General features: G+C 40.2%; 1 protein-coding gene across 3 annotated transcripts in view; it reads right to left on the bottom strand.

The window, feature by feature from the left end:
* Positions 1–15506, bottom strand: part of CAPRIN1 (cell cycle associated protein 1) — a 50315-nt gene that overhangs the window by 5494 nt on the left and 29315 nt on the right. For all 3 annotated transcript variants that reach the window (XM_055281953.2, XM_055281954.2, XM_063640982.1), the window contains 8 exons: positions 12783–12835; positions 12619–12705; positions 9138–9293; positions 8944–9052; positions 6232–6293; positions 5414–5524; positions 5025–5174; positions 3646–3796 (listed from right to left, as the gene is read on the bottom strand). In XM_055281953.2, the coding sequence (XP_055137928.1) occupies positions 3646–3796; positions 5025–5174; positions 5414–5524; positions 6232–6293; positions 8944–9052; positions 9138–9293; positions 12619–12705; positions 12783–12835 (879 nt within the window). The remainder of the gene's footprint in view (positions 1–3645; positions 3797–5024; positions 5175–5413; positions 5525–6231; positions 6294–8943; positions 9053–9137; positions 9294–12618; positions 12706–12782; positions 12836–15506) is intronic.

The raw sequence follows: 15506 nt of genomic DNA on the forward strand, positions 1-15506 counted from the left end.
CCCACACACTAACAACAAGGGTCAGAAGCTGCTGGCCAACCCAAATCTCCCCTTTTGGGGCAGAGAGAAAAGCAGCTGTATGACTCTTGAAAATCTTTACTTGACCTATTTTACACCCTTAAGAAACTCCAAATACATTAACAGTTGTTAGAATCCTATTTTATGATGAAAGCACTAGGGAATACCTAGAGAAAAAGAGAGTGATGGCTCCTCTTGAATTACTTAGTAAACCAACTACATCAGTGTCATCTTTTTACACAGATTGCCTTTTATTACATTCCCAAAACTTAAAATTGTAAGTGAATGACAAATACACATAAAATTGTCCTTGTAAAATGGTTCATTTGTATCCATGTACGAAGTAGCCAAAAGAATTGAATTTTAGAATCACTTTTTATCAATAACAGCTTTTAACCTTGATCAAATCTCACTGTAATAAATTCATAGCCAGGCTGGGTGTAGTGGCTCACGCTGGTAATCCCAGCACTTTGGGAGGCCAAGGTGAGCAGATTGCTTGAGCTCAGGAGTTTGAGACCAGCTGGGCAACACAGTGAGACCCCATCTCAACAACAACAACAACAAATACAAAAAATTAGCCAGGCATGGTGGTGCATGCCTGTGGTCCCAGCTATTTGGGAGGCTGAGGTGGGAGGATGGAAGAAGCTGCAGTGAGCCGAGATCGTACCACTGCACTCCAGCCTGAGAGACGAGTCAGACTCTGTCTCAAAAAAGGAAAGGAAAGAAAGGAAGGAGGGAACTCACAGCATAATAACTTTAGTGTGATCTTTATTTAATTTTTACTTTTAAGACAAGGTCTAGCTCTCTCACCCAGTGTTGCTGAGGTTGGAGTTCAGTCAAATAATCATGGCTCACTGCAACCTTGAACTTCTGGGCTCAAGTGATCCTCCGGCCTCAGCCTCCTGAGTAGCTACAACTACAGGCATTCACCACCTCACCCTGCTAATTTCTGTATTTATTTTACAGAGGTGGGGCTCTATGTTGCCCAGGCTGGTCTCAAACTCCTGGTCTCAGGCGGGCCTCCCAAAGAGCTGGGATTACAAGCATGAGTCAACACACCCAGCCTTCATTTTATTTTAAAATACCCAAATTCCTACTTAAATTTTGGTAAAGTATAAACTTGCAGGTCGTTTTAAAAAGCCAGAGATTCTTCTGTCATGTTGTTCCTTATTAGGCACTAATTCAAATTAAAATTTCTAGAATGATGGGACGTACTGAAATGATTTGTTCAACAAATATCAGGCTGGGCATGGTGGCTCACGCCTGTAATCCCAGCACTTTGGAAGGCCGAGGCAGGTGGATCACCTGAGGCCTGAGGCAGGAGGCCGAAGCAGGAGAATCGCTTGAACCCAAGCGATTGAACCCAAGCGGCAGAAGTTGCAGTGAGCCGAGATTGCGTCATTGCACTGGACAACAGCCCACAATGTATACATATTATTTCATCATGAACGCCTGGCCTCAAGCAATCCTCCCGCCTCAGCCTCAAAGGTAGCTGGGATTATAGATGCCAGCCATGAAGCCTGCCCACAATGGACGCACATTTCAACACATCATGCTGTACGCGATAAATACACATATATATAGTTTCTATTTCTCAATTAAAAATAAACAAATGAACTTTTTTTAAAAAAATAGAAAAAGCAATCCATGTACTTATCAGTGGGAGAAAGTTTTCGGCAAGAAGGAAAGTAAGTATGAAGGCCCTGAGATTAAAGAGAACTTGCTGTGTATGTGACTGGTCTGAGTGTAATCTCAGCACTTTGGGAGGCCCAGGCAGGCAGATCACTTGAGCCCAGACCAGGAGTTCAAGACCAGCCTGGAAAATATGGTGAAACCCTCTCTCTACCAAAAATACAAAAAAAAAAAAAAAAAAAAAAAATTAGCCAGGCATGGTGGCACATGCCTGTGCTACTTGGGAGACTGAGGTAGGAGGATCACTTGAACCCAGAGGCAGAGGTTACAGTGAGCCATGGTGATCACGCCACTAGTTTTTATCATTCGGAAGCTGAGCATAGCATAACTGATAACTTCTATCAGAGTATGGAAGATTTGAGCTTCGTATTGGTGATACTGAATACTACAGGATATGTAAGAATTTACTACTGAAAAATCTAATGCTGATCCAAGTTTACCAAGAAATTGAATAATTAGAAAATTTTTCAACTTTTCAAAATCAGGCTGACAAAATCAAAGTATTAACTCCTCTGATTGCTGGTTTGTTGTGGGATTCCAATTAAGTTCTGAGGAATTAAAGAACCAAAGAACTAAAGAAGACATCATGGTGGCTCATGCCTATAATCCCAATGCGTTAAAAGGTAGAGGTGGGAGGACTGCTGGAGGCCCTGAGTTTGAGAAAAGCCTGCAGTCCTAGCTACTTGTGGGGCTGAGAAAGGAAGACCACTTGAGCCCCGGAGTTAAAGGCTCCAGTACATGATTACACCACTGCACTCCAGGCTGGGCAACAGACAGAGTCCCCATTTCTTAAAATAATATATATAAAAAAAAATCTAAAGTATCTCTATCGAGCTAGACAAGGTAGTTCATGCCCATAATCCCACCACTCTGGGAGACAGAGGCAATAAGTTCGCTCAAGGCCAGGAGTTGGAGACCAGCCTGGCATCATAGCGAGCTCCTGGAGACCCTGTATCTACAAAAAAAAAAAAAAAATTAGCCAGGCATGGTGGTAAGCACCTGTAGTCCCAACTACTCAGGAAGCTGAGGGAGGAGGATCATTGAGCCCAGGAGTTTGAGGCTGCAGTGAGTTACGCTGGCATCACTGCACTCCAGCCTGGGCAACAAAGTGAGAACTTGTCTCAAATAAATAAAAGTGTCTCTACCTACATTACTGTCATGACAGGTATGGTAACTAGCCAAATTATGACCTTACTTGACAAAATAGATTACGTTTCAACCCAGTCCACGAAATGCAGCCACCATGAGTTTTTTCTTAACTTTGTCTAACTGACTCAATGCCAGATATCATGCTAACAGCCTTCAATCAATTAACAATTAAAAGTATAGTTTATCACCAGGTGCAATGGCTCACACCTTTAATTCCAGCACTTTGGGAGGCTGAGGTGGGCAGATCACGTGAGCTCAGAAGTTCAAGACAAGCCTGGGCAACATGGTGAAACCCCAACTTTACCAAAAATACAAAAAATTAGCTGGTCGTGGTGGCACATGCGTGTATTCCCAAGCTACTTGGGAGGTTGAGGTAGGGAGGACTTGTGCCCAGGAGGCAGAGGTTGCAGTGAGCCGAGATGGCGGCACTGCACTCCAGCCTGGGTGACAGAGTGAGACCCCATCTCAAAAAAAAAAAAAAAAAAAGTATAGTTTATGGTAATTCAAGTAACAAATTTAATTCCATATAAATTATACAATGCAACAGGGATATTATGTAAGTTCAGTGACAAAAGGAAAATGGGTATAAAGCCTCCAAAAATTGCACATAATTCACATATACAAGTACAGACTCAATTTAACTCATGATCTGAAATGAAAAATTCATATGGTCTACTACTAAAACAGAAATTCTTGGACACCACCACTCTGAAGTCTAAACTGTCCTACACTGTCAATAACTGTGCTGGAAAGCAAGGAGCCAATGAGGTGACACTGATTTCGTACCTGTTTGAAGCTGTTCTTGCTGAAGCTCTGTTTGTTCTACTTGGTGAGGCTGACTAGAAAAGCTCTGGTTATAACTGGCCTGGTACTGATTTTGCTGTTTTAAAGTTTCTGGTTCATTAACAGGAGGAACTGGGGCATTCATATTGAACACCTGTTAGTAAATAAAGTAAATGATTAGTTCATCCTTTTATTCTCTGCTTTATAACACGGCCAAACTCAATGGTGGTTTTACCTCAGACATAAATAAAGACATCACAGAAGTCTCAAACACAAAAACATCACACACACACAAAAATCCCTCCAAGTGCTTCAATGTGGAAAAGGACATATATACCATATAGTACTTAAAGGGGAGTATAATAACATGCTGTCAAATGGAAGTAGGGAATTAAAAAAAATAAAAAGACATGCCATCAGCCTTGGAAATGCTTTTACATATATGAGAAATCTTTTTAAAGGACAAACTCTGGCCGGGCACAGTGGCTCACACCTGCAATCCCAGCACTTTGGGAGGCTGAGGCAGGCAGATCATCTGAAGCCCCAAAAGTTCAAGACCAGCCTGGCCAACATGGTGAAACCCCGTCTCTACTAAAAATACAAAAATTAGCTGGGCATGGTGGCTTATGCCTGTAGTGTCAGCTACTCCAGAGGCTGAGGCATGAGAATCACTTGAACCCAGGAGGCAGATATTGCAGTGAGCTGAGATCACGCCACTACACTCCACCCTGGGCAACAGAGCAAGACTGTCTCAAAAATAAATAAACAAATAAATAAATAAGACAAACTCCTGATGCAGTATCACTTACAGAAATGTATTCTATGAACTTTAACAGGGTTGAATGTTTTTTCATTTTTATTAACATTTTAATCAAGTTATTTTAATATTTAATCTTATGAACTTTCCTCTGAGCACTGATTTAGCTGCACCCTACAGATTATAGTATTATTATTATTTTCTAGAAATTCTCTAAAGGTGCTTGCTCAAGAATCAAGGTAAAGCATAACATCTGAAACTTCAAAATAATTCAGTAAAATAAAAGATTAAGCAAACAGGGCAACTATTAAATCTAGGTAATGATTATATGGATGTTATATTAGTCTATTTCTCTGAATGTTTAAACTTTTGTTAATCAAATCAAAAGAGTAAAACTACAAATTGAGATGATGCAGGCACATCACTCATAAGGCTAAAATTTATCTCTAGAATATCCGTTAATATCAGTTAATCTCTGGAATAATCAGTTTATGTTCAATTAAATATACCCTACAGTTACGAAAGATGCAGACTCAAGCACAGTTAAATGAAGACCTTTAAATAAGAAAAGAAAATCTACCATGATTCACGTTACATACTAGGCAATTAATGTTAATTTGCTTACCGTTTGCATGGATTGGAATGGAGCTGCATTTACATTGATTCCACTGCTATGTAAAGGTTTGCTTGTCCCAGCCTGAAATACTTGAGGCTGAGACGCAGCAGGAAGGGATGATGATGCTGTAGTCTGGTCTGTATTTAAAGAGATTGTTGCCTAAACACAAAGTGAATAGATGCACTTTAGCGGTAAACTAAACTTAGCCAAATAAAAAGTGAATAGATGTACTAAAGTGGTAAATTAATCTCAAATTTATGTGTATTAACAAACTCAAATATTTCATGAAAGCAAAGTAGGTCCAAAAAGAAGAATCATGATATTAATGGTAATGTACCTCTGTTCAATTCATGAGTAAGTGCCTCATCAAATGTATGTGACCTGGTAACAGAACTTGCCTGAATCTGATCAATTGGTTCCTTCTGTGGTCGTTGCTCTGTAGCATGAGAAGGCTGGTACAAGGGTTGAGATGCTGTGTACCCCTCACTTGTGGATGATACCAAAGGAACCTAGACATAAGTAAAGAAATAAAAGCTTCTTCCTGCTTACAAAATTGACTGTTGAAAAAACAAGTTACCTCTAAGACACATAAGGCTAAGAAATAGATACAACTGTTAAAGGGAGAATACTACTATCTCTCTTTAAATTTGTATAAAACCTAAAAATTGCAAAAAACTATATATTTTTGAAGCTCAACGTTAAATACACCCAAGTCTTGTTATAAAAGCCCTCCACAAGTACTTCTAAGATGGAGAAATCTGCACTAAATTTTAAAATTATGTCTAAACTATGTCTTCTGAAATTCTCAGTTCTAAATTAAAAAAGATTATATTATAATACATTATTTAAAATGCAAGACTGAAGAAAAGCTTAAAAAGTCATCAAGAGGAAAAATGAACCTAAACATAAAAATAAAGGCTGACAGCTATCCACAACAATAAATTTGTTGAATTCCAACAGAAGACTTGGACACTGATGAAATTCATACCTTTCTTTCATAAGCTAAGAAAGAAACCAAGGAACCAATTAAAACAAAAGTGAAAAAATATTTTTTAATTATTTTTTAAAAGTAGAGATGGTGTCTCACTACACTGCCCAGACCGGTCTTGAACTCCTGACCTCAAGTGATCCTCCCATCTCAGCCTCCTAAAGTACTAGGATTATAGGCATGAGCCACCTCACCTGGCCCTGAAGAAAATAGTTTTATCACTCTTACCTGTGTAGCTTCTGGTTGTACAGGAACTTGATTAGGCTGAGCAAGTCTAGATTCAGAATGAACTGCAAAGGTGACCAAAATATTTTTGTCAAACAAAATTAAATTTTTAGAGAGACGCGTCTAAATACCTTTTATTTCGTTATTAAAGGCTTTTATTTTTTTCGGGGGGGGGGGGGAGAGGGTCTCGCTCTGTCACCCAAGCTGAAGTACAGTGATGTGATCTTAGCTCACTGCAACCTCTGCCTCCCAGGCTCAAGTGATCCTCCCACCTCAGCCTCCCAAGTAGCTGTGACTACAGGTGTGTGCCACCACACTCGGATAGTATTTGTATTTTTAGTAGAGACAGGGTTTTGCCATTTTGCCCAAGCTGGTCTCAAACTCCTAGGCTCAAGCAATCTGCCCACCTCAGCCTCCCAAAGTGCTGGGATTACAGGGATGAATCACCATGCCCGGGAATTAAAGGTAAATTTCTATAGCCAAACTATAAATAAACTTTTTGGCAATCATGAAAATAAATTGGGAAATGCAGATAAAATTTTAGCTTTCAAGTGAGCATTTTGGTTTACTGGCAGTGGTTATTATTTAATAGTTTACTTTCACAATTGGTTTCATCTTGTTTTTTCCAAGAGTAAAGTAAAATGTTAATAGAATGCACTAACAAATAATCAGTGCCATGAGAAAAGACTTTTAAAGCTGTACAATAAAGTGGCATTATTCACACTCCAGACCTCAGACAGATAGTATTCCATTTTTATCTTTTGTTTCTTCTGAAACAGGGTCTCACTGTGTTGCCCAGGCTGGAGTGCAATGGTGCCATCATAGCTAACTGTAGTATCAAACTCTGGGCTCAAGAAATCCTCCCACCTTGGCTTCTTGAGTAGCTGGGACTATAGACGCATGCCACCCTGCCAAGCTAACTTTTTTATTTGGCTAATTTTTAATTTTTTTGTAGAGGTGAGGTCTGTGTTGCCCAGGCTGGTCTCAAACTCCTGGGCTCAAGTGATCCTTCCTCCTCAGCCTCCCAAAGCACTGAGATTATAGGCATGAGCTACCATACCCGGCTCAATATATGTTAACATAACCAACTTTCAATTTCAAATGTTTCTAGAGAAAAATAAAATTTAAAATATGTATTTTTTGGCTGGGCACAGTGGCTCATATTTGTAATCCCAGCACTCTGGGAGGCCGAGGTGGGTGGATCACGAGGTCAAGAGATTGAGACCATCCTGGCCAACATGGTGAAACCCCGTCTCTACTTAAAATACAAAAATTAGCTGGGTGTGGTGGTGTGCGCCTGTACGTTCAGCTACTGGGGAAACTGAGGCAGGAGAATCCCTTAAACCCGGGAGGCGGGGGTTGCAGTGAGCCGAGCCAAGAATGCGCCACTGCACTCCAGCCTGGCAACAGAGCAAGACTCCGTCTCTAAATAAATAAATAATATATACTTTTTAACAGCCTATATTCAACTCAGCATGCATCTTCTTAACAATTCCCATCACTCTCCCACCTCCCTTCCCAACAATGATTAAACAGATAATCAAAACGACGATCTTTGATTAGTCATTTAGAAAGCACCCCTTTTCACTAGAGAGTCTAATGGACTCAGCATTATGTAAATAACCAAACAGCCTTACAGGTTTTATCAGTGCTACATATACTGACTTTCACACAATTCCTCAGCTGAGAAAACGACTTATTCTCTTCCTTTGGTAGAGTTCAGAAAATGAACACTAAAAACCATGATTGCTCTTGTAGGTGTCACCTTTGATCTGTTTTCTAAAATCCTTGATAGAAATGTGACAGAGATATAAGCTCCCTTTACTTCAGAAAAATCCTAACTACCTTACACCAAATTAACTGTCATTAAACATACTTTTACTCAGCAACTTCTTTTATGATATTTAACATCATGCAACATTAAATAGGTTATTTTATTGAGTTCCACTTTTGTGCAACTAACACTGATGTGTTCTGGGAAAAACCAAGATGACTCACAATCACTAATAGTCCTGGAGAGAAGGTCCACTTAACCCAATGGAAGGCACCAACTCTGTTTAGTGCTACTACTTCAAATAATGGTGTAAGTCTAGAAAGAGTCTGAAACTGTCTTGTGGCTTCTCTCTTCCCTTTGCCTCTTACATATTCCCTTACCCACTTCATTGCTGTGTATTATTTTAAGGTAATAAAATCCAGAAATTCTCCTAGAAAGCTATAAGCATTCAAAGAAAGACACCTCTATTATTTTTACTCCTAGATTAATTTTGAAATTTTAAAAGCCAAGCAAAATTTCACTTGTTAAAGTTACAAAAACAGGCAAAACTGGTCTGTTATAGTTTCAAGTACGGAAGTGGTTGCTATCGCTAGGGGTGAGGGTAACTAGTGATTGAAAGGAAACAACGTAGGTTTCTGGAGTACTGGTAATGTTTCGTTTCTTAATCTAGGTGCAGGTGTTTTCAGTTTATAAAAACTCATTAAACCTGCATATATTTTTCTATATCTACATGCCAATAAAGTTTACAAATAAACAATTATGGAACTACATTTTTAATTCAAATTATAGGAACAATAACATTCTTTTTATCAAATTAAAGTACCGAAGAGTCAAAATTAAACAGTCATTAAAATAAACAAAATTTACTTTCACAAACTTTTTAAAACCTGAAAGTACTGGCCTTATACTTCTCTCTCACATAAAAAGGTACCACTACTAACCTGGAGGGCAAACCAGCTGGGGCATGTCCATGTTTTGTGTTGGATTCATAGGCTGTGCAGATACAATGGCAGGATCAAGTGTCTGGTTTTCAAAATCCAGCATTGAATCCTACAGGTTAAGTTAGGATAGAATAAAGTCAAATAATATAAACACTTAAACTTTCTGTTACAGTGTTTGACTAAAATGAACATACCTGTATGAAATTATAGGGACCCTGCATTTGTGCCATAAGGTCTTGTACTCGCTGTCTTCTCACAAGGGGATCTGCCTGAGCCACTGGAGTCAAAGAGTGGGGCTCTGGTACTGAAGGGGATGCAGCCTGGGGTTGCTGCTGGAGTGAATTTACCACCTAAGGTAGAAAAAAAAAGGATAAGAAGGAATAGGAGAGCAAAAAAGCTCCACTCACTACCATCATGACGGGTTCCCCAAACTACATATACCATCTATACCATAAACAGAACAGGCTTTAATGCAGTTACCCAAATGGACTACATTTATGCCAAATTTAACATTCTGAAAAATGTCATCACTTCTACAGTGTTTCAGTTCCGTAAGACCACTACGTAGCATTTCATGTTGATTGATTGATTGATTGATTGATTTTGAGACGGAATCTAGCTCTGTAGCTCAGGCTGGAGAGCAGTGGCGGAATCTCGGCTCACTGCAACATCCATCTCCCAGGTTCAAGCAATTCTCCTGCCTCAGCCTCTCAAGTAGCTGGGATTACAGGCACCCATCACCACACCCGGCTAATTTTTGTATTTTTAGTAGAGACAGGGTTTCACACCATGTTGGCCAGGCTGGTCTTGAACTCCTGATCTTGTGACCCACCTGCCTCGGCCTCCCAAGTGCTGGGAATACAGGCATGAGCCACCATGCCCAGCCTCAGATTTATTTTATAAGCTGCTCTCAAAGAAAGATTACCTGTGTTTACATCTTAATGTATTTTTCTTTTTTTTTTTTTTTTTTTTTTTTTTGAGACGGAGTCTCGCTCTGTCGCCCAGGCTGGAGTGCAGTGGCGCAATCTCGGCTCACTGCAAGCTCCGCCTCCCGGGTTCACGCCATTCTCCTGCCTCAGCCTCTCCGAGTAGCTGAGACTACAGGCGCCCGCCACCACGCCCGGCTAATTTTTTGTATTTTTAGTAGAGACGGGGTTTTACCGTGGTCTCGATCTCCTGACCTCGTGATCCGCCCGCCTCGGCCTCCCAAAGTGCTGGGATTACAAGCGTGAGCCACCGCGCCCGGCCAATGTATTTTTCTTAAAACTGTTACGTCTTCTACAGTAACTGGATTTATATATCTATGTCAAATATATATCTATCTCACAACCTGGTACATAGCACTCAAGAAATGTTAGCTATTATTATCATTAAGATTTGGGTTTTTCCCATTTCATTTTCTCAGCCAACACCATAGGATCAAGCTTTACCAACTCATCTAAACTGCTACAGAAACCAAAGCTCACTCTATTAGCTTTTTCCCAGCTCTAATAATTTCCTCTGGTTATTGTTCTTAGTAATTCCCTACTCTGCAAGGAAATTCTATCTTTTATTACATCAAATTTATATTATTCTGTCTGGATTTAAAACTGGACAGGTCATACTGGTTGAAACTAGGCAAAATCAGCTATTCCCTTCACAAACAACACAGATAAAAATCGCTACCAAAGCGAAACCAACAATCTGTGTAATATCAACTTCAGGATGCTCCAAAAATTCATGGAATCTCATATGGATAGCCTTTAGAAAGGCCCACCTACCATATACAAAGAACAAATCATACTGGCACAGTGGTAAGTAGCATGCTCTTCTCAAATAAAATCCAAAAAATACTTAACTACAAAGCACTGTATACTGCTTCCCAACTTCTTCCTACCATGTCAATATTTACCTTGCATTCTATGTTCGATAAAACAAATATGCTAATAGTTCATTTCTACTTCTACATCCATGCTAATACGTCCCTATTACCTGGCTCCCCTAAAAACATATATCCCATCTACTTAGTCAAGGCTCAATGGGTTTGTACACCTCATATATACAGCTGACACTTGAACAACATGGGCTTGAACTGCACAGGTTCACTTATCTACCAGTACTCTTGAGATGTGAAACACCTGTATATATGTGGGTCCCGCAGATACATGGCACAACTTGAGTATGAGCAGATTTCGGTGTGTGGGAGTGTCCTAATACCAATGCCCCGGTATAACAAGGAACAACTGTAAATCACCATTCTACTAATCTTTTTGATTGATTTCTCTTCTAATCCTCCTATAACATTTCTGAACTGCATTCTTTAATTCAGCAAATATACACTATTTTGTTGGGACTTCCTGAGCAGTATTTTCATCCCAAGTACCTTTCTGGGGTAAGTGCCTACTCTCTTTATCTTATCAATGAGACATTTTGGTGCTCCAATAGAGGGATGAAGTTGCTGGCACAATTATAACATCTATGGGCCAGGCGCAGTGGCTCATGACTGTAATCCCAGCACTTTGGGAGGCTGAAGCAGGCAGATCACTTGAGGTGAGGAGTTCAAGACCAGCCTGGCCAAAATGGTGAAACCCCATCTCTACTGGGCAAGAGACTCTCAAAAAAAAAAAAAAAAAATCTTTGCAATCTCTTTGAAAAATGGGTTTTTCTCTTCTTCTTTTGAGACAGAGTCTCTGTCAACCAGGCTGGAATGCAGTGGCACGATCTCAGCTCACTACAACTTCCGTCTCCCCAGTTCAAGTGATTCTCGTACCTCGGCCTCCCACGTAGCTGGGATTACAGGCATGCACCACGACGCCTAGGTTTTTGTTTGTTTTTGAAGTACAGACAGGGTTTCACCATGTTGGCCAGGCTGGTCTCAAATTCTTGGCCTCATGTGATCCACCTGCCTCAGCCCCACAAAATGCTGGGGTTACAGGAATGAGCCACCGTGCCCGGCCAAGAGAATGGTCTTGATATAAGAATAACATATTAAAAAGAAAAGCATATTACCCTCAACTTACAGCTATTTTCCTGCACTTTGGGGGTGTAAAGAAAGACATCTAAAAGAAGATCAAAAGGAAGGCGAGGACCAATTGGTAAGGTTTTTGGAATGTATCTTACAGGTAACAAGGCATCACTGAGAGCCTCAAATACAAGTAACTTAAAGCTAACTTTTCCAATAATTAAGTTGTGACAATGAATAGGATGGTCCGGAGGCAGTCAGAGGAGTAATATGAAGAGAGTCACTGAACTAGACATGAGGACCCGAAAAAAATCATCATCAGTTGAGAGACAGCATTAGAAAACACTAGCGGAAGTCTACAGCCTGGTGACCAAACAGCATTAGGGTAAAGGAGGAGTGCAAGATGACACCCCAAAACACAGCTATCAGTGTGGGAGCCCAGATTTTTACAGAGCAACCTAATTTCAGTAAGAGACAAATCATGGTAACAGATTAATCCACAAATAACTTTGTATAAAATAATTTTTCTAAATTGGTTCAGCAAAGCAGTGATCCTATTAAACATCCACAGGGATAAACATTCATTTTTTTGAAGTAACAGTCTGGTGTAATGGGTTTGTTATTATAATAAATGTACTAATAATGCAAAAAACAATCTTAATTTGTTCTCAGTAGAGATAAAAATTACTAACTTAAGACAAAGACGACAACTTTGCAATACAGAGAACTCTTACCTCAACCGTTTCAACTGTCCACTCATCTACCTGCTCCTTTTCACCACTGGTGAACTGTGTTTCTGCCATGAACTGTCTATTTACATACTGCAAAGCAAAGTAAATGTTTGAGACAGTTGTTTGAGAGGCAGCAAAGTAAAGGCAGCATTAAATTAAAATCATACCTCTGTTGATTCAACTTCACTTTGCTCAGTGTACTCTTCTGCTGGCTCAGGTTCTAAGAGGTTAAAAAATAGTGCAAAACAAAAGGATTTTTAGGTCAGTGATACTACTCTACTCTGTGTGATACTGGTAGATACACATCATTATACATTTGTCTAAACCCAGAGAATTATAACACTAAGAGTAAACCCAAATGTAAACCATGGACTTGGGGTGATAATAATGTGTCGGTGTGGGTTTATCCATTGTTAACAAATGTACCACTCTGGTGGGGGGGATGCTGACAATGAGGGAGGCTGTGCATCTGTGAGGGTAGAAAGTAAATGAGAAATCTCTACACCTTCTGTTCAGTTTTGCTGTGAGCCTAAAACTGCTCTAAAAAATAAAGTCGGCCCGGTACAGTGGCTGACGTCTGTAATCCCAGCACTTTGGAAGGCCAAGACAGGTGGATCACCCGAGGTCAGGAGTTCGAGACCAACCTGGTGAAACCTCATCTCTACTAAAAATACAAAAAATTAGCCGGGCATGGTGGCGGACGCCTGTAATCCCAGCTACTCAGGAGGCTGAGGCAGGAGAATCGCTTGAACCTGGGAGATGGAGGTTGCAGTGAGCCGAGATCAGGCCATTGCACTTCAACCTGGGAAACGAGCAAAACTCCATCTCAAAAAAAAAATAAAAAATAAAAATAAAGTCTATTTTTAGAAATGATGCCATAAAGTGTAATAAATCTTTTTTAAAGTTAAGAATTCAACTAGGCCAGGTGCGGTGGCTTGCGCCTGTAATCCCACCACTTTGGGAGGCCGAGGCGGGGGGATCACCTGAGGTCAGGAGCTTGAGACCAGCCTCCAACATGGCGAAACCCCGTCTCTACTAAAACTACAAAAATTAGCCAGACATGGTGGTGTGTGCCTGTAATACCAGCTACTGGGAAGGCTGAGGCACAAGAATCGCTTGAACCCGGGAGGCAGAGGTTGCAGCAAGCTGAGATCGCGCCACTGCACTCCAGCCTGGGTGACAGAGTGAGACTCAGTGCTCCCTGACCCCACCAAAAAAGAATTCAACTTAAAGCCAGGAATGGTGGCTCACGCCTATAATCTCAGGACTTTGGGAGGCCAATGCGGGCGGATCACTTGAGGTCAGGAGTTTGAGACCAGCCTGGCCGATACGGTGAAACCCTGTCTCTACTAAAGATACAAAAAAATCGAGTCAGGTATGGTGGCATGCACCTGTAATCCCAGCTACTCGAGAGGCTAAGGCAGGAGAATTGCTTGACCCTTGGAGGCGGAAACTGCAGTGAGCCAAGATCACGTGACTACACTCCAGCTTGGGCGACAGAGCTAGACTCTGACTCAAAAAAAAAAGGGGCTGGGCGCAGTGGCTCACACCTGTAATCCCAGCACTTTGGGAGGCCAAGGCGGGTAGATAACCTGAGGTCAGGAGTTCGAGACCAGCCTGACCAATGACCAACATGGTGAAACCCCGTCTCTACAGAAAATAGAAAAAATTAGCCTGGGGTGGTGGTGCGCCTGTAGTCCCCACTACTCAGGAGCTTGAGGCAGGATAATCGCTTGAACCCGGGAGGCAGAGGTTGCAATGAGCCAGGATCACACCACTGCACTCCAGCCTGGGTGACAGATAGGGACTCTGTCTCCAAAAAAAAAAAAAAAAAAAAAAAAAAACAATTCAACTTAAATTCCAAATAAGTAAATAGTTTGCCATCACATAATCTGAATTTACTTACAAACTTATTTATAAAGTTAATTAACAGTGTTTTATATTTTAGAAAGTTTTCTTTACCATTTATTCCAGAATTACTTTAGGTTCAACAGTAGCTATTTCAGATCATGTATAATGCAAATAAAGAGCTACTATATTAAAAGCCCTCTCCCGTCTCATAACTAATAGTATAAAGCAACATACAGATTAAAAATCTTAATTTACTTAGTAAAGTGGTAAGAGGGGGAAAAAGATTGCCTTATATTAATCTCCAACTATTAATTCCACCAATGTACAATCTTCGCTTCTAGTTTCAACCTACTAGCTACCAGTTACTAAGTGCTTACCATGTGCCAGGCACTGTATACACACTTGACATATTTTCTAAATGGGGAACCTGAGGTACAAGAGTTTCACTAACTTGCCCAAAGTTACACAGGTAGTAAGTGTTGAAGCCAAGATTTAAATTCAGGCACTCTGATTCTAACAAAATTTATACTCCAATGTTTCCTTGTATTCAGAATTTTACTCCTCAACATAAAGAGTTATCATAAAAGTATTCACAGTTAAGTGTCTAGCTATATAATTAGTGTTGTGCTACATGACAAAATTAACTGGAAAAGACCCCTTGCCTTGGAGGAATTTATAGTTCAAGATTATGGAGTTATAATCTCCCCACGATTAAAACAAAACAAAAGCAACTCATACTATTCATCCAATGCACTGGCATGGTAAATAGCAAATCTGGGCATGTCAGACAGAAACCTATTTGAAAATTCTTGTAACAGTTGGCCCTCACCCATACTCCTGCCCATCAATACTACTGCAAAAGAACTATCAGTTTATAATAGTGATCAAGACTAGTAAGACAAATGACTAGTAAGACAAATATAATGAATACTGGTAGGAATTAGTCTTGATAATCTGTCTTAACATTTTGTCATGCTTAAAGTCTCTTTAAAAATAAAATCTAGTGTACATATACGAAAACTAAGTTAAGTGTATAGTTT

Source organism: Symphalangus syndactylus, chromosome 6 (genome assembly GCF_028878055.3).
Source record: "Symphalangus syndactylus isolate Jambi chromosome 6, NHGRI_mSymSyn1-v2.1_pri, whole genome shotgun sequence".
In the NCBI taxonomy this organism is placed as follows: Eukaryota; Metazoa; Chordata; class Mammalia; order Primates; family Hylobatidae; genus Symphalangus; species Symphalangus syndactylus.